General features: G+C 31.0%; 1 protein-coding gene across 1 annotated transcript; it reads left to right on the top strand.

The window, feature by feature from the left end:
- The first annotated feature begins 706 nt into the window (after nucleotides 1-706).
- Nucleotides 707-18,677, top strand: LOC133173498 (neuronal acetylcholine receptor subunit alpha-7-like). Its single transcript, XM_061308486.1, has 8 exons — nucleotides 707-840; nucleotides 9,232-9,383; nucleotides 10,257-10,301; nucleotides 12,082-12,188; nucleotides 14,167-14,381; nucleotides 15,826-16,152; nucleotides 17,228-17,439; nucleotides 17,719-18,677. Exons 1-8 carry the CDS (start codon nucleotides 783-785, stop codon nucleotides 18,076-18,078), a joined length of 1,476 nt encoding a protein of 491 aa, XP_061164470.1. The 5' UTR covers nucleotides 707-782; the 3' UTR covers nucleotides 18,079-18,677.
- Nucleotides 18,678-19,598: the final 921 nt, after the last annotated feature.

Consider the following 19,598-nt stretch of genomic DNA (forward strand, 5'->3'; position numbering starts at 1 on the left):
CGCCACATCTCAACGAAACTGAAAGAGAAGAAATGCAGTGGTGGATCTAGAGGGGATTGTGGGGTTTCAACACCCTTCGTTGGCTTTGCCTAAGAGAGAGAGAGAGAGAGTGAGAGTCTCAAATACTAGTACTTGTTGTGTTTTTACTAAAGTAAATGTTCCTTGAGAGACTACTTATAATAATGTTGTTGAAAAATAAAATCCGCGCCTGCAATGTCGCATGCACTGTTTTATGTCACCGGGATATATTAACAGATATATTAACAACAGATCACGCATTTCAGTCTGTTGCGTCATAAAACATGTAAAAGGAACAAATGGTTTGCAGCCGTTTTTTGACGCTTGCGTCAATATGTTTCTTGTAAATATAGAGATAGTTCGCTAACTTTTTAATCACCCCTCCTATAATGCATAGATGTTTTCTCCAGGTTCTATATACTACAGAATAATTCGAATGTATAAAATGTTATCAACTGTTATTGCACATTATTTATTTAGAATACCTAATGCGAGCAATTCAAAGTTTATCCCGAAGGTAAACGGAAATTGTTGAATAACAATACAACCATGAGCGCGTCAAGTACAGTAATCTATCGGCTGATGGACTGTACTCGAAAATTAGTCGTGTAGATTTAAAAGACGACGCCCGGACGTATAACGGGATTCCGGATATGCTTCAGTGAAGCAAATCATTTCTCTTATCACGTTCTCCACAATAATGAAAAAGACATTTTACATTTAAAATCACGGGAATAATTTCAAATCGATACACTTCTTTTAGAATGGATTATAGTTTCAACGGAATTTTACTTCTTTGTTTTTGTTCATCTTTCAGTACAGGTAAGTTATTAATATGTATGTATAAATTTTACAAGTGATTGTGATGCGATTATTTGAATGTCTACATTTTTCGATTGAAAAAAAAAACCCAGTTCAAATCTACACGTACAAAAAAATTCAACATGTTTGTACAAAAAGAAAAATATACCATTTGATAGATTATGTCATTTTTTTTTTTTTTTTTTTTTTTTTTGAGAAAAAAACATATTTCCTAAATTTCATTGTCACGGTATTTTTTTTTTATTGTACGTTTAATGATATTCAGATGGTATCATGTTCGGTTCGCAGTATAAAAAGGGTTTAAATGTAGAATAAAGTTACATAATTTTGAGAACTTAGGGGAGTGACAGCCCAGCCATTAGTCTGTTGACACGGCCATCAGTACTGTTCTATTGACTCTGTCATTTCGTTGGATTTTAAAATACCCGGGCTTATATTTTTATTTATTTATCCACTTTTTTCCCAAACCACGTATTTACCTTTACTATATGAAGTACCAGGGAAACACTGGCAAGAAAGGGCCATTGTAAATTCTAGTTACATTAAATAATTAAACAATCGTTGATTATTGTCAGTCAGAGCCGGTATTTCCCGGGAGATATGTTAACGTCAATATTGAAAATGAAGCGACTGTATCGACAAATTTAAAACTGGCCTATCTCAATCACAGAACACATCCTTAGTTATATACTTATAGCCATGTAAGAAACAATACATATCTCAAGGTCATATATCGCAAGATTTGTTGATAAAAGAACAGTTTTTGTTAAAATAAAGTACAGAAAAACTTTGACTACAAATAGCATTTTTAAGTATATTAAACATACAAATCCATGTTTGTTTATTTTTTTTATTTGCTGTATACTGCAGGGTGAAAATTTTGGCTGAGTGAATCATTCAGCGAAATCTGTTGATCCTTTGAGCGAAAATTCCCCGTGATTTGTGGGTAATTTTCCCCATCTTCACAAATTCAGAATTTTACTGCTTCAATAAAATGTAGTCAAGGTAATTCTGTGGCTTTTATTTTACCTGTTTCGGTAAATCTTTATGTGCAAACTGGAGGCGAGAAAGATAATATCTCAGGTATTGAAAACAAGTTTGCGCATCACCACTTCGTTTAAGTACAAGACTATTCCATCAGAAATATAAACATTAACTTATTCGCCTACAAACCTTCTGTTTGAAATGCTCTCTTTAGATGACACAGAGATGTTTTGATATTTACCTTGATTTTTTGTTATATATATATGATGAATCGGTTTTGTCATGGGAATCCGACCTAGATACTGAATCTGTTTTATTGATATTACGCACGCAACTCTCCAATAAGATAAATTACTGAGCAGTTGATAATTACTTATCAATTTAGGAAAAAATTTATTTGTCCCATTCTTTTTCCCAAATGCATTTTCTTCAATTAAATTTGGATAAGTCATTTTTGTTCATCACTATAACTATCTTACGTCTGTGTTGTACTGGTATCTGTGTTCGAGATAACGAAGTTCAACTGTATACGTAATCAAGGCCTTCGCCACGTGGATGTCTTAGCAAATCATTCCAAACATCTAATAAATGAAGACACACCAACTTTATTAAACTTCTGATAGGGAAGTTCTATGCAAATTTGAAAAAATAATTAAAGGTAAAATAATTTTTTAAAAAACTTTTTTATATATAAACATTTTAAAAGAAAATTGTAAACCATTCAGCATTAAGGCTTATTACTGAGGCTGATTATAAAAGGATATTTATGAGTTACAACAAATATAATCAAGGAATACCTTTTCCCTATGTTGACTATTGTTTATTTTATGAACCGATGTCACTTACATAATGCTAAAAACACACTAAATTAACCCTTCTTTTCGCATCAATTGTAAAGTATCTCATACTACGTATACACTGTATGTAAGATGATCTTTATGCTAATACGGGAAATATTTTTACCCATTGTTACTGAATTTATATGCTTGTAGGAAAAAATTATATCCCAGCTGAGTTATCATATTGATTATAAAGGCATTCTCACTATTTGTTCTTTATAATTGACATTAGATTCGATCTAATGTAATGAAATGTATGCAAATAAGATAAGGCTTCTTTGTAAGGCTTGTCAAATGTTGCAATATTCGATCTTTTCCATTTGTATTGTGTATTTCATAATTTTCTATTTGTATTTTATAATTTTACAATGGTATTGTATGTTTTACCTATATATGTACTATTATATATTTAACATTTTTTTTGGTATAATTCTTTATTTGTATTTCATATTTTTTAATTTGAATAACATATTTTTTTTTGTATTCTATAATTTCTATTTGCATTCTGTATTTCGTTATTTATATTATATAATTTCCATTTGTATTGTATAATACAACAATTTCATTCAATAATGTTTCAATTTGTATTGTACGCAAATTTCATTTGTATTTGATAACAATATTTATTTGCATTCTATAATTTGTAGGGTATGTTAATTTTCCTTGTCAGTATAGATTTTATACAAACAAAGATATATGGCAGGTTCCAGTAAATGTTCAACCAAGCCCCTATCCTTACTTCTCGCCTAAATATTAACTGCTGTGAAGGAGAAACTTCAGACGTATTGTGCCACAGCATATTCAAGAAGTGGTGTAAATCATACGTACATTCTAAAAACCTCCAAAAAACTTTTAGAAAATTTAAAATCTCAAAACTTTTCAAGTATCAATAGCAACAAAACATATGAGTTGTCTACAGTCTATCCAACCATTCTCCACGATAAATTAAAGAGCAGACTTTTTTGACATGATAGAGACAACTGCTTTCTCAGTAAAATGGAACTCGTGCATTTTCATATCTTGAAGTTGATATTAAAAAAATTCTGGAGTTTCTCATTGACAGTATCTATGTAACATTTGGAGACCAGGTCTTCCAACAATCTATTGGAATTTCGATAGGCACCAATTGTGTTCCTTTACTGCCTGACCTGTTTTTATATTCCTGTGAAGCACTATTATACGAGAAGAAGAAAACTCTTGCTGTACGTGTGACCTTTAATTCAACATTTAGAAATATCAAAGACGTTTTATCAATTAATAATAGCTACTTCCCTTCAAACGACCGGTTACGGTAGCCTAGTGGTAGGGCGTTCGCTTCGTGATCGGGAGGCCCGGGTTCGATTCTCGTTCGCCGCGCTGCGTCGAACCTAAGTCATAAACAAAGGTAGTGATTGTTCCTTCGCCCAGCGCGCGTCTTTAAAAGGTGAAAGTCAAGGGTCTTTGGGATAAGACCTTAAAAACCGAGGTCCCGTGTCACGGAAGGCGTTGGCACGATAAAGAACCATCAATTTGAAGCCCTTCACCACTATATAAGTGAAAAATTTTCAAATTGGACGTAAAACAACATTTAATCAATTAATCCATTTAAACGTCGATTCGATATACATGTACACTGTACATGTATTCCAGTGAACTCGAAATAAAAGAAACTTTGTGGTGTCTTTTATTTCGAGTTCACTGAGATGTATCGAGTCGACATATGAATAGAAGTAACTATTGTTAATTGATAAAACGTCGTCGATACATCTGAATGTTGAGTTGAAGGTCAAAGCAAATGTTTTCTTCTTCTCATGTTGAAATTTTTAAATAAATTCTGCTTCAGAGAAATATACAAACAGTGGGCTAATAAAGTAGCGCAATTAGTGCCCATTAGAGTACCGTCGTAACAAAAAAAGAAAGAAAATACACACATCCCATAATTCTAATTTTAGAACACAAATTAATTTTGTTTTCGAATTCGCATTCAGAAATTGAAACATTATAGAATGCAAATGCTGCATCATACAAAATAAATGGAAACCATGAAATATAAATAAAGAAATATATAATACTTTATACAAATAGAAAACATACAATACAAATAAAAAATTATACAACACAAATTGTGAAATATACAATACAAATGAAAGACATACAATACAAATGAAACAATCGAATATTGCAACGTTTGACACAGCATATCTCTGAAAGTGAGAATTAAACTTATATCGTACATTGCGATTTTTTTTTTTTTTTTTTTTTTTTTTTTTTTTTTTTTTTTTTTTTTTTTAGTTGAAATTCTCTTTGTCAGTTCGTTTCCCTGTTCTTGTTATATGTGACATTAATTTTCATACGTAATTTACCGTGTTCAATGTCATTACCGAATTTTAATAGTGACAAAGGTTTATGTCCCTGACATAGATGAATAACATTCAAAACATTTTCTTTTTCATCCTAGATCTAAGCAATTTAAACTTCTTATTTCATTCAATTGTGAAGCTGTTTACAGCCAGGCGCGTAGCTGCCTATACGCAAATACGCAAGTGCGTACACATCATTTTCAGAAAAAAGAAAAGAAATAAAGAGAGAATTATTCGGAGAAAAAAAATCTCAGTACCATCCAACATATATTCGTGTTTCAAATTATTCTGTGTCATACTGTGTCGATTTAAATTTTAAATTATCATGGCTGTATGATAAAATTGAAATCTTTTATTTAATAACTGACAAATCCAAATAAATCATTCATTATTTTGTCATTGTTCTATCATACATTGATATTTTTTAAAAAGATCTTTGAAAAATTAAATTTCAGCCACATCATTGAATGCTATGATCTACTAGTATGATTTACAATACGATATTTCTTTGTTCATAATTAAAATTTTGTATACGTGTTTTTAAACGTTAAGAATGATTATATGATACCAATTAATATATCGGTTAAATTTTTAGCCTCAATTATATGTACAATAAGTTTCCATGGAATATTAATTTTCGTTAAAACAATAAATATTACTATGTCTTTTATTTCCTAAACAAAAAATAAATGGCATGATTTTAATATTTCAAGAAAATGAATTAATTATTTGGTAAAACTTCGGAGCTTCTGGGCCCTCACCAGCAGGCACGTAGTATCAGGGGAGCCTCCCCCAACTTATTCCCAATACCTAACATTTTACTATTGAAAATGTACATTGACAGGGTGGACCCCCACTGTTTGTTGTACCATTGTTAAATCATGGTAATTTGGTAATGTATCAATAAAAGTTTGGTTTGTGAAAGATGGACCTCCGAATTTTGACAATCTTACTTTTTCGTCCTTGCAAATCAAAATTTTAAAGTTGTATTTTTCTTCCTGGCTGGCAAAAACTATATTACGTGCCTGACCAGAGCCCTTAAACACTGGGGGGGGGGGGCTTAAGACCCCCCGCACCCAACCCCTGCCGTTCTCTGCGTACACATCATTTCTATTCTGGCTACGCGCCTGACAGCTGTTTATCGTTAAAATGATTACAGTATCAAATCTCACAAATACATATTACTAAATTAACCAAATTTTATTTTTCGGAAAGAACTTTGATTTGAAGCACTACTCAGTATATAAAGATCTAAACTAGTTGATGTATGGCTTGCTACACTAATACAAATGTCATTGTATCTACTTATCATACACGTAACTAAATTCTCACACATTCTTATTATAAAATAGTCATGCATAAGAGAATTTTTAGTGGAAAATTTTAAATGTCTACCGTTTTTAAATTGGACTCATGACCTCCTTTTCAAATCAGTAATTTAAAATGATTTTTTTAACGGCGATAATTGTCCATAACATATGTAAATTAAGTTTATCATTTCTACTGTCGATGCTTGCAAATGAATTCTTTAAGAAATTTTGAAATTGTGTGTGCCAGTCACAGATCAAAATTGAATGTACATGTAAAACACTTTCTCTTGATTGTGCTAATGATCTATAAATATCTCTCTCTAAACTAACTATATGATCGGTATCTTTCCAATTAATGAAATTTCTGCGATTTAAAATTAAAGAAATATACGATTAATTTATTTTATACTGTCTGTGGATATTTCATAGTCTTTCAGTAAAATAAATCATCACTTTTGTTTGAAACTAGGTCCTTTCATATAGATGTTTGATTCACAAACACATCGTGTGCCTAGGGGCTCCGTACATGTGACTGCTTGTTAAATATATACAAAGGCTCTAGCAATTTTCTTCTGCAGAAAAAATAAATAAATTGTCCTTATCTTGTGAACATATCGAATTTTTGCACTTCTTGTTTCTCTTTAAATGAACTCGAGAGACGGAGAGATCTATATATTCAATAGCGTGTAAAATTAGAAATGTCTCTCTTTTACAACTTAACAACAAGGTTATGTACATTTAAGGACATATGTACATGTAAACAGGATTTATATCGTTTTGTTTTCGTCATTTCAGTTGATAATCTGAATTAAAGTTAACATTATGTTTTGAATTTTGAAAATTGATCGTTTTTAGACAAGGGTATATTGTCCTTTAATATCTTTTTTTTAATAATCATTTGTCAAACTCATCGTATAATTACACGTTATTAAAAAAAGACCTATGAACCGCTGTATTAATCACGGAAGTAAATCAAAATATGATTGTAACTGAGATTGACACTATTGATAAGCAAGGTCGCCTCTTCCCATGAATTCATCAGACCAAAAGATTACGTTTAAAAAACCAGACTAGTCAAATCTTGACATTCTAAAATTGTTCCTCAATTTTAGCTTGGTCAATCACTGGAATCATTAGCTTTTTAACATATGCTTTCGTACATATAATTTAGTGTAATGAAGTCTTCAACCTGTTTTTGATCAAGCAGATTTAGAAGTACTTTTGAAGCAGGTATGCTTTTGAAATTTAAGGTCTCCATCGCAAAACATGTGTGGTTTAATCTTTGATGCACACAATTTATTTAAATTCGATTCCTATTGTAAACAACATACGAGAGTCAATTTCTATTGACCTTAAAGATTCCAATTCCAAGTACATTAAATGAAGTTTCATTGGCAATTCAACACCACTCAATAGGAAAGATGTCCGACATCAAGCTTTTGAATGACCTTTTAGAAAATTAGTGAGAAATTGTTCATGGTCAATACACATTTTATAGTAAGACAAGAGAGTTAATTTGAAGGGTTTACCTGAGTTTGACAGTCTATGTTTATAACCAGGTCCCCCGCTGTCGCAGTGTTTATGTGTGTGTGTGTCTAGTGAATCACATTCTTTACATAGAATATTCTCTGTAACATGTTTCAGTTGTGATTACATGCTTTTCGTATAGAGTAAGGTGGTGACCTTTTATTTTGACAAAGTTGATGATAGATCGATGTTGTTTGATGATATTGACAATGTCTTACTCAAATTTATACAGTCATGTTTCCTACAATAAGATCTGATGGCTAGAAAAAGCACACACTGGCAATGTCCTATACACAGGCCTTTATATTGCTTCAATTCGACTTATAAAAAAATTGGGTGTAAAAAATACCATTTTTATATTGCTTTAATTCGACTTAGAAAAAAGGGGGTTTAAAAAATACCATTTTTATATTGCTTTAATTCGACTTAGAAAAAAGGGGGTTTAAAAAATACCATTTTTATATTGCTTTAATTCGACTTATAAAAAAATGGGGTGTAAAAAATACCATTTTTATATTGCTTTAATTCGACTTAGAAAAAAGGGGGTTTAAAAAATACCAATTTTATATTGCTTTAATTCGACTTATAAAAAAATGGGGTGTAAAAAATACCATTTTTATATTGCTTTAATTCGACTTTGAAAAAAGGGGGTTTAAAAAATACCATTTTTATATTGCTTTAATTCGACTTATAAAAAAATGGGGTGTAAAAAATACCATTTTTATATTGCTTTAATTCGACTTAGAAAAAAGTGGGTTTAAAAAATACCTTTTTTTGCAAGTCGGATTAAAGTGATCTAAAGGCCTGGGGTCCTATATATGAGGTTTACATGTAATGTAATGCATCATTATCAAAATAAAGTTTAGTAAGCTCTGCTGTACTCCATATAAATTTATTTTCTGTACAAAATTGTTTTTTTATCTCGTTTTGATAACTCATAATGCACAAAACACATGATTAAATTAACATTAACAAAGGTTTCAAAAGCATTTAAATATTTTATGGTCTTATTTTTAAGATTGAAACATTGAATATAGCAACTCTTCATATTGTCTATAATAACGCCTAATTTTTATGTCAATATTCTCATATTTATTGAGTAAACATCATTCATTTACTAAAGCTTTCAAACCTGCAAAGAAAATACACATAAAAAGGTTTACAATTGGAAAGTCAATCAGACAGTTAAGATTTCATTGTATCAAAATCAATTTCAATAAAAATTTTGCAACAAAATATTATTTATTTATTTTATTTATTTATAAATGAATAAAATGTACTTTCTTATGTTTGAGAGTACCTATATTTAAATTCTGTATCGTTTCAGTGATGTTGGCCGTCTCGTCCACTACAATGACTGACGCCTTATGATTAAATTCTGTATCATTTCAGTGATGTTGGCCGTCTCGTCCACTACAGTGACTGACGCCTTATACAACCAACTATTCACTAATAACTATAATGCCAAACTCTTGCCAAAATGTTCCCAGGGTAACAAGGTTGATGTGTTTCTGGGCACCGCCCTCAGACAACTGATGAATGTGGTAATGTTTTAATGTTTTACCTCGACGTGAAACTAGAATTCTGAGAGTACAATTCTTGCAATTCTTGGTGTACTTAAAACTTTCTTTTTGGATATCTGCCTATTATAAGAAAAAATGCAATATTTCTTGTTATGTTTTCTTCTTTTGAAATTAAGAATAAAAGGGTTCAAGAGACATTATACGAACTCTTCTGAGGTTAGAACAAATTCTTTCAATGCCTCATATGAGAAGATAGGGGAAGAGACACAGTAACCTCGGCAGTGTAAAGCGTAGGAAAATAAACTAATCTAATTATATTTAAATATAAGAACAATTCTATTCATATTTAGAAAAAAAATATTTTTGTCAGTTTTATTTTTGTAAATATGTAAGAAATGGAATTGCAAGGTTTTTTTTTTTCAATTTTCTTTTAATAATTAGAGCAATGTTCGTATGTAAATAAGTTTATCTCAAAGATATCTTCCATGATTCGGTCCTATCTCTTTAATTCACAAACTCGTCGTATTTTACTCTTTTAGCAATAAAACAAATTTTCTAAATTTTTAATCAGTACATAAATATTTAACTATTTCGCTGTCCCACTTGATCTATTTTTTATGCGCACACTATGAACAGAATTTTGCAAGGGATCTCATTCGAAATTTGTTAATTAACCTAATCATTTAACAAAAAAGATGTTCACACACACACATATTATATATATATATATATATATATATATATATATATATATATATATATATATATATATATATATATATATATATATATATATATATATATATATATCCTTACTTTGTGCATTCTGTTGTTTGACATTTCGATTTTGTTGCACTCAACGCTTTAATTTTTTTTTTGTTTGTAAATTGACAGAATGAAAAAGACCAGGTCCTGAAGATCAACATTTGGCTGAGACTGGTAAATCAATCTTTACTACTAGATCTATAACCTAGAATATTATAATAAATAAAACAAGGCTTTACTACTAGATAAACTTGAATATTGTAACAAATCTTTTAGTTCTGGAAAAACTTGAATATTATAATAAATAAAGTAAAGCTTTACTGCTAGTACACTAAAATATTATAATAAATAAAACTATTTTTTACTATTAGATAAATAAGAATATTATAATAAATAAAACAAATCTTTAGTACTTAGATAAATAAAAATATAATAAATAAACCAAAGCTTTACTGCTAGATAATACCAAATAAACTAGAACATTGAAATTAAACAAATCTTTACACCTAGAACCACTAGAATATGATAATAAATAAAACAAATTTGAACTTCTAGTTTATCTATAATATTATAATAAATAAAACAAAGCTTTACAGCTAGATACACAAGAATATTTGAATGAATAAAACAAATCTTTAGTACTAAAAAAACTTGAATATTATAACAAATCTTTGATTTCAGAAAAACTAGAACATTACTATAAATAATGCAAAGCTTAACTACTAGATACACTAGAACATAAAATTAAAGATAACATCTTTAGTACTAGAAAAACTTGAATATTATAATATTTACCACTAGATTCACTAGAATATTATAATAAATAAAACAAATTTTTAGTACTAGAAAAACTTGTATATTATAATAAAGGAAGAGAAAAATAAATCTTTTCTACTAGATAAACTAGAATATTAAAGATAGAAAAAAATTACAATCTTTGCTACTAGTTACACTCAAAAATTAAAATAAAAAAAACCATTTTCTTAAACATGACGAATGGGTACAAAGGAGGTGGAAGTTTCAATATATTGGATTTCAATGACTGGTTATATCTGTGCGTATTGTCTAGAGGAAGTTTCACAGCAGAAAATGACAATTATCTTAACCTAATGGGATGGAATGGAGTTAGTAAATAAATCATTTATTATACGAACCCGTGTTGCATTTACATTATATGATGAATTCCTAGGTGTGCCAGTGTCAGTGTGACACGAATGCCCCAGTTGAAACTCAAGTTTTTAAAAATATCTAAAAGTCCAACACCAAGAATGTGACAATATCATTGGGTGGAAATAAAACAGATAAAGAATATGATATCTGCTTTTGTTATCTAAATGACTTGTCAATACTACAACTTACTATCCACAAGCACATCCCCCCCCCCACCCCAAAAAAAAAAATCAAGCCAGCACAACTATGAATTTTCGAAAGTCAATTACCCTCGTGATAAATAGGATCAATTAACATGAAACTCAAATTGATTTGTAAATCATCAATATAATAAACAAAACCAAAATAAATTCAGTATCTACAAGATCAGAAAAAAGTCTGAAAACAGTGAATATTAGAAATTTTCAAAGTCTAACGGCAAAAATTTTAGTGAACATGGATCAACTGACAAGAAGTCCTAACTTATACCGTAAGTCATATACTTTGTCTTAATTCCCAAGTTTGCAGTTGGAGCAAAGCTCGCGCTAAGGTGCGTGCAACTGGGGGACGTTGTGTTTATGTTACAGACTGTGATCGATCATTATTTTTTACCCCCTAGTTTTCAGCCCTTTAAATTTAATTATTTTGCCTTTTTGAAAAAAAAGTACGATATATAGTTCATAGAAATAATTTATTATCTACTAGATATGTCGATTAATAATTGTAACGAATTCTGGGCACTGTATTCATTCTTAAATGTTTCAGACGTCTATGAATTTCTCCTGTATGTAAACTATTTCTACAGAAATGGACAGACTGCCGCTTGAGTTGGAACATTTCTCAGTATAACAATTCCAATCTGGTGGTTCCCTATGAGACAGTGTGGACCCCCGACATTACACTCTACGACAGGTATCTTATTTACAACTGTTCAGTCTGAATTATCTTGAGAATTACAATCTCCAATAACACACATCAAGTAGTTGATTACAATGTAATTTGAAGAAAATGATGAACCAGCATAGAGAGGTCAGAACCCGCGCCAAACGTGTTCTCTCTAGACTTTTTGTGCAATTCCGGGACGCCTCTACACTTTACATAGTTAGAAATCATCACTTGTTACTTTCAGTTTCAGTGCTAGGTATCGAGGTTGTTTTGGTTTACTGCATGTTTTAATCGGCAGACGGTAGAAGGGAGTTATTCAATCATTTTTGAAACCTGATCTTACCCGACACCGGTAGGAAAAGTGTAGATATTGAATAAAATCAAGTGTAAACCGAGGCACCCTGGGATCCAAGATGGCAATTGCGAACCTTGTGTCTTTTTATATGCAGAAATACGATATCTTTAAGAAAAATGCTTATTTCAGCCATTTTTTATTTTTATTTCAATGAATGTATTTAGACAAACATAGAAAAACACACAATTCACAAAATACACAATCCTGAAACTTAAGAGTCTATGCTGCATACCTACCTGTAATAATAAGGCAGGATGTGACACGTCATGGAACTGTTATTCACATAAAGTAAATCTGACAAGCAATCGAAATCACCAATAGACAAGATAGATTTATATAACAGATTTACATATATACATGTAATAGAGGATAAATATAAAGCTAGCAATAAAGGGACGCATTATAAATGATCTGTTACATAATTATGAAACAGCTCCAGTAAATGTGTAAACAAGATCATCCAATCTAAAAGACATACTTTTTGCATTTTGAAGGACACCAGCCAGATCTTAAACAAGAGATGGCAAACCTAAGAAAGGTCATTTAAAGGTTGAGTCCCTTATCAGACTAAGATATTTTTTTTTTCAAATTAAATTTCATACAAATTTAAATTGAAAATTATGCTAAATTTGGTAGAGGACACTTGAATGTATGGAAAATAAGTATAAAGATCACTTTAATTGACGTACCGGGCATATGTAAAAGATTTCTGAAAACCAATACTGCATTAGTGGGCTGAGAAGGTGAACATTATAATGTAGATAAATACTTGATCTTTGTAGGTATTTCCCCCATCGAAAGAAAATTTAAGTCACATTGATTCTATATCATGAATAAATCATACACAATCAATACTAATCATTGTCCAAAAGGTCATTATGAACTGAAAACATTTGCTTGCGATGGCATTAACAACCCGTTTCCTGACATGACAATTCCAAGTTGAAACATTAATTTTATAAATGAAATGCGTTGAACCATGTCCCAGAATAAGAGATGTATTTACACTGACGTTCATCCATTCTAAAAGCTTGAATTTTCTCAAACTTAACCTTGGATACAATGTTACATATGTTAGTTGTATTACATGTACCAACCCAGAGAAAATATCTACTGTATGTGACCAGCACCTGGGCAATAAAACCACATTCCGAAAGTGCGATATTGAGAAAGAAAGTCGAAGACGCGAGGGATCAATCTAGAAATATCTGTAAAACAAGTGATATGACACAAGAACATGATTCTGCAAGATTGAAAAAAAAAATCCACTACCCTGAAAAATATGAGGCACACTGATGATTATTTTTCTTTACTACTCTCTAACCATGTCACGGTGTTTGATTATAAGTTATCATGGCTAACAGCTGTGATGACCCATCTTTATTGATTACAAGAAGAATTGTAGTGTCTACAAAATACTAAAGAGCAAGGAAAGCAATTTGAGGGTTCCGTTTTGCATCATGTTAATGTCAGTTTATATAAAAGACTGTGCAAAGCATACAATTTGGGATACGTAAATAAATACCGATTATGGTATGATATCTCTGCGACCTGTCAACGTACATGTTGTATTCTACATAAGTATTTCTTCAAACTCAAAATGCTAAATACGTGTTGAGGACACCTACAGGTATTGTTGTATTTTTGAAGCTCGGCTGAGGAGGAGATGATGCCGGGTAGAACAGACTACCGAGCCACGATTTACCCCAGCGGCACGGTATATTATAACTTCCCCACCGTCCTACAGAGTGCCTGCCTCGTCAACGTTCTCTACTTCCCCATGGATACTCAGATCTGTTCCCTCAAGTTTGGGTCGTGGTCGCACAGTGGAGCGGAACTAGATCTCTACCCGAGCAAGGATCAGGGTAGGCCTATAAGCAAGTAACATAAATATTCATCGAATTTTCGGAGCTTATGGGAAATTGTTTGTTAATTTTTAAGTAAAATGTATGCTTCTATCACTAGAAGTTTTTCTAAAATGCCATAATGACTGGTAGGTAAATGTCTGTATGAGTGCTTCGTTGTCACTGGACACCTTACTGACTTGCTTAACACTTCAAAATTTCACTAAATGTTGCTTGCTTTAAGTGATGTACAACTATCTATTTCTATTCGGATATTAATTTGTATTTTGTAGAAAATTGTCTAGTAGTTAAATCATGCATTACTTAGTTTAAGGTCACATGAAAAACAAGGACTGTTCATTACTATTCATTTTCGTTTGTACATCGTCCCTTATCCATCATTCACAAACCTTTAAAATTATCGGTCTCTTATTCAGAACTACTCCACGTTCAATAAACTTGCCTCAAGGCTTACTTGGTAAGGATTCTGGAAAGGAATTGAGCCACAAAAGCAATTCAAAGAATGCATCAGAAATTTATATAACAGATGATGGGATTTAATCTATGAAAATCCTACTTTACTTCTCTCATGCAGTGTAATTAATATTTGTTTATATTTTGGCCATTAGGATTTGTTTGGTCCGAAAGTAAGTCTTGCGCTGAAAGACTGGGGCAAAAAAGATAGAGGATATATTTCAGAAAATAAAATACTCAGATAATAGTCTCTGAAATTAAAAGAATATAAGTTTAAATTAAGTAACTGCATGTTCGACCTCATCTTAATTTTATCTGTCTTCAATTCCACTGGCCGTTAAAACATTGATATAAGCCAAGAGATATGTTTCTCAAACATACTTGAAGAGCACATTTGTATTCTTTTTCTGTATTTTCACGCTGTTTATTTTCATTGAAATATTATTCAAAACGAATTATAGCATGACGTTGTGTTTCTGTAGAGTATAATACAGCTGTATGAATTTAATTTTCTCAAGCAACAACTTCACTCTAGGGTGGGAATTTTTCACCCAACCTTGCAAATGATCTATTTGGTATGTGTAAAGCTTTCAAAATCGCTGTATTACATTTAAAAAGTTATGTAGTATGAAGTACAACACTTTAATATGACCCTGTATAGTGTATAGATGTATGTTTACACACTTTTATGATCCTGTATAGTATTTAGGTATATTTACACACTTAGTTGACCAGTAGCGTGTAGAAATGTATGCTGTCGGTGTGTTATGTTACTGCTAAACTATCTTGAGCACTTAACTCATTCAAATTCTACAATCTTACTGCAAAACTTCACTCCCAATTTTCAATTTCGTAATTGTAAAAACACTTGATAAAGACAAATAGGCATTTTAGTAAAGTGTAAAATGTGACAATTATCTTTCTTTTTCATCAAGCAAGATGTATATCTCCATCTGATTTGTTCTTAACACTATTTTACTAATAATTTCAGCTGATTTAACAAACCTGGTTTTACACAACGAATGGGACGTTGTTTCAATGAATGCAAAAAGGACTGTCCTCTATTACCAATGTTGTCCGGAACCGTACCCTGATATTACATTTTTCTTGGAAATTAAACGGAAACCGTTGTTTTACATCATGAGCATCTTGTTTCCCTGTATTTTGACGAGTTCGGTGGCAGCCCTTGGATTCCTTCTCCCACCAGAGTCTGGAGAAAAAGTCTCCCTGGAAGTCACAGTGCTATTGTCCTTGGCTGTGTTCCTCCTGATGGTAACCGATCAACTTCCGGCCTCATCAATTAATTTTCCATACGTAGGTAAGATTTCTTTAACCCTACCTTTGGAGGAGGATGTTTTCAGCTGGTTATGTATTTGATTGCCTTTCTGTCTCGTTTCTTTCCGAACGATCTATGCGTCCTTTTTGACATATTTTATTATGACTGTTTTAAAGGTCAGGTTGCAGATTTACCTGACAAATTGAAATATCAGAAAGGACATATGAAAGAAATCGTAACAATTTTTAACTAAATTTTAGGAATACAGAATAATGAGAATTTAGGGCGGATTCGTCCACAAATGCAGGTTTTGGGAAGAAAATTACTTATTTTGCCTTTGCTTATTCTTTGAAATGTACTCGTATTTTAAACAGTCATTAGTAAGGTCTTAGAGGATTTTGTATCTTGTCTAAGAAAAAATAATGTCATAATTCGATTAAAATCTTATGAAAATAATCTAGTTTGCCTCACATATTACATTTTAACACATGAAGAACAATAATTCTACTTTGTATTTTTTGATTTCCAAGGGTGGCAAAAGAAAAGCACCCCTCTTTGCCCTAAACTTTCTTCATGTGATAATTATTGATTACTCTTTTTGTCCAAATTTCATTAGAGATCATTTAAGTCAAGTTGATGCTTTTAAACTCAAGTGGAAACTCTAGTATGTAAGGTTTGAGGAGCATAATTTTAAAAATAGTAACTCCTTCAAGTTTCATTGAAAGTTGCAAAACACCTTTTGCTCTCATTCAATTTTTTGTCAAATCAATAGAACGTAATCAGCAAAACTATTATTCCTCCCCTAGACCAATATATCTACATGTACACGTCTACTTCATCAACTGATTTTCCATTTGTTCTATATTCTTCCTTCACCTGGACCATTCTTTGGAGAACCCCTTACATTTGCACAAAATAATCAAATGGAAAACTGTCACAACCTCAGCGATTTTTGACATAAAATTCAGTTGATACTGTTGAAGTTACTTTGTTACGAACTAAAAATTTACTGAATATAGCTGCAGAATTAAATTAAAATAAAAATTTCAAGAGCTAAAATAAAAAAGTTAATAAAATAGTTAAAAAGTTTTCAATATTATAAGTATTTTATTTTCAGGGATGTATTTCGTGTCTTCAATGGTTCTCGTGTCGTTTTCATGTGCGATGACAGTGTTGGTTCTAAACATTCATTTCCGTGGAGCCACGGGTAATAAACTTCCGGACTGGATGAGGAAGCTTTTTCTCAGCAGATTGGCTTGGATTGTGTGCGTTAAGACCGGGAAAAGAGCAAATAAAGTACACTCAGAGAAAAGGGATCCCAAAAGTCTGGTAATTGAAATTGAAATTATGATTTTCATTTTAGCCAATAAATAATTTTTAAAATATTATGCTCTTTATTAAGATTAATTATCAAAGCGATAGTAAATTAATCCAGTTTTTTGAACAATTAGAAACATGGGAAATTGTGCATGTATTGTATCAAGAAATTCCATATACATTGCTTTTTTATTTATATGAACAAAAAATGTTGGTTTAACAAAGCAATTCTTAAGGAATTGATCAAAACTTTCTGTGATGAATGTTTTATGTTTCTATTTTTGTTTTCAGGAGGAGCCAAACCAGAATGAATACACTAATAAGTCATTTAAATTAGAAAGTGACGATTCAACGAAAATTCCTACCTCAAATGGAAACATTGGTCAGCCTCGACTACCAAGTATTGTGACGAACACTTCATCACGTGACCTTCTTCTTAGAACAGGTGACCCAATGTTGACAATACTCTCGGAGCAATCAGATACTTTGAAAAAAATAGAGGGTCACATGCAAAAAGACGAATCTGAAGAACAAACAAACAATGAATGGTATTTGTTTGCCAAAGTTCTCGACAGAATCTGTTTGATTTTATATATATTTCTTACTATTTTAACATCCATAATTTTCTTAGCAAAAATGGCGGGATCTTAAGTAACTTATCAACCAAATAAATAATGTCTGTATTTATTGACTTGAATGTGTGTGATATTCAGTTTACTCATTTTTAAGTATTTCTTATATTTTGTTGTTGTTGTTTTATTCTTTGAGTAAGTTTTCCATTTATACATATTTCAACAATCCTATATTTATGCTTCACGTGACAAATACACCTTTGGAATCGGAGATGAATGAATAAGTTACACATATAAGGTATTCCATTCCCTGGCATGCAGTGTGTGCAATTAACGTGATTGTCTTTGTTATATATGCACCTCCCCTGGTTGGTTCTCAAATCTCGAGAACAAGGCAGGTTTTTAAAAAAAAATTATTTACGTTGTGTCATTGTGGATTTTGATGTTTTCACTCAAAAATGTAATAATTATCCTTAGATGTAGCTTGATGAACGGCGTAAAAAAGTTTTTGAAAAATTCATGTTGTAGGTTCACAATATTTCTCATTGACCAAATTTATAACGTTGATTTCACTAAAAGACTGAGAGGATTTGTCAAAAATTGTCTTTCGCTTTAAATGGAAAGAGAGAGAGAGAGAATGTGTTTATGTGTGTTCACATATATTGTCATTTAACCTGTTGAAGTATTTAATGTTAAGTTATTTAAATGAAAATTAACATTTTCATTAAGATTTTTTTTTTGTATTTCATGTTTTATACATTAAAAAATTGAGACCATTTTGTTTGTTATTTGTACCTCAGCAAAATTATTAGGGTAAATAACTCTTGCATCCAGGTTCGGTAAAAGGACTCTGTCCCAATTGAAAATTGACTCTTATTTCCCCAAACTTCAGGTAAAAATTCCCAAATGAAAAGGAAATTGATTTTTTTTCAGTGCTTTTTATATAAAAAAAAAATTTTAAGGTTATAATGATTCATTAATATGCGAATAGAAAACAAGCATTCAATTTAACTCTTTATTCTACAGTAAAACTTAATATAAGACATCAAATGAATAAGACATGATATTTCCAAATTTTGTCACTTTTTCCGATTTAAAATTCTTAATTGAAAGGGTACAGGACCCTGTAACAAAAAGGATCAATTAATGTTCGTCTTAATATCAGATGGAAAATTACTGGTTGTTAATGTCCAATCAAAACCATATAAAATGTACACCTGTTATTTTCAAAAATAATAGTCCCGGTAAATGGACAATTTTAATTGTGTATGTGATCTTAAGATTTGTGAGAAATTTTTATTTATTGGTATTTATTTACATCCACTGGATATTTTCTTATTTATTTCTTATGAAACTTATAACTGCTGTTGCATTTAACAACAACAATTAACCTCTAAACTGCTTAAATTCGATCTTTGGCTTTTGCATATTTTGAGATAATATGACATAATCTTCAAGAACAGGAAGCATTGAATATTTCAGTTGCAGAAACGTATGCTTAAAACTGTTTTTGGAGTTTTAGGCCAAAAATTATCACCGTTCTTTATTTTTCAATTGCAAAAATCCTGTTTTGTGGGCGAGGTGTACATGGAGGTACAT

The sequence above is a fragment of the Saccostrea echinata genome, unplaced genomic scaffold (assembly GCF_033153115.1).
Source record: "Saccostrea echinata isolate AGI-Se365-2 ecotype Australia unplaced genomic scaffold, CSIRO_AGI_Sech_v1 ptg000002l, whole genome shotgun sequence".
NCBI lineage: Eukaryota > Metazoa > Mollusca > Bivalvia > Ostreida > Ostreidae > Saccostrea > Saccostrea echinata.